The sequence below is a fragment of the Alligator sinensis genome, unplaced genomic scaffold (genome assembly GCF_000455745.1).
Source record: "Alligator sinensis unplaced genomic scaffold, ASM45574v1 scaffold171_1, whole genome shotgun sequence".
NCBI lineage: Eukaryota > Metazoa > Chordata > Crocodylia > Alligatoridae > Alligator > Alligator sinensis.
Window position 1 is genome coordinate 609,791 of NW_005842552.1, and position 547 is coordinate 610,337.

The following is a 547-nucleotide window of genomic DNA, read 5'->3' on the forward strand; positions in this document are numbered from 1 at the left end:
GCCCCGCGGGGGGGGGGGGGCGGACCCGCCGGAGCCCGGCGAGGGGGGAAAAGGAAGCAACCTACCGGCCAGGCGAACTGGAAAGGTATCACAATCCTGCCCCCGTCGGAGCTCCGGCCCTGATGGGAGTATCGGTTGCCGTTCAAATAAAAAGTATTCCCACCCAGCACGGCGGTAGATCCGGAGCCGTAGTTGCACGGCCCGACGAGCGTGATCTTGGCCTGATATTCCTTGAGGCAGACTTTCACGTACGTGTCGCACTCGTCCCGGCCGCACGCCCGGCTCTGGGGGCTCCTGGCGCCGTCGCAGCACTCGCCGTTGAGCAGCTCGCCGTTCACGTTGCGCACCGAGCTCAGCTGCAGCTCGAAATAGCCCGTGGCCTGCGACGCCTCCAGACAGAAAAATAAAAGAGGGGGGGGGGGCAGAAAACGCATTAAAAAAACCCACATAAAAAAGCAAATGCAAGAAATAATATTTTTCTTTTAAAAAAAAAAAAGGGTGGCTTTTGCAAAGGCGCCCCCCCCGCCCCCAGTGCAATGGCAAAGCC

At 59.6% G+C, this 547-nt stretch overlaps 1 protein-coding gene across 1 annotated transcript in view; it reads right to left on the bottom strand.

The window, feature by feature from the left end:
- The window catches only part of JAG2 (jagged 2), a 97,823-nt gene extending 97,384 nt beyond the window's left edge, over nt 1–439 (bottom strand). The window contains exon 1 of the mRNA XM_006032171.3: nt 66–439. Within this exon, the coding sequence (XP_006032233.1) occupies nt 66–434 (369 nt within the window). The 5' untranslated portion in view covers nt 435–439. The remainder of the gene's footprint in view (nt 1–65) is intronic.
- Nucleotides 440–547: the final 108 nt, after the last annotated feature.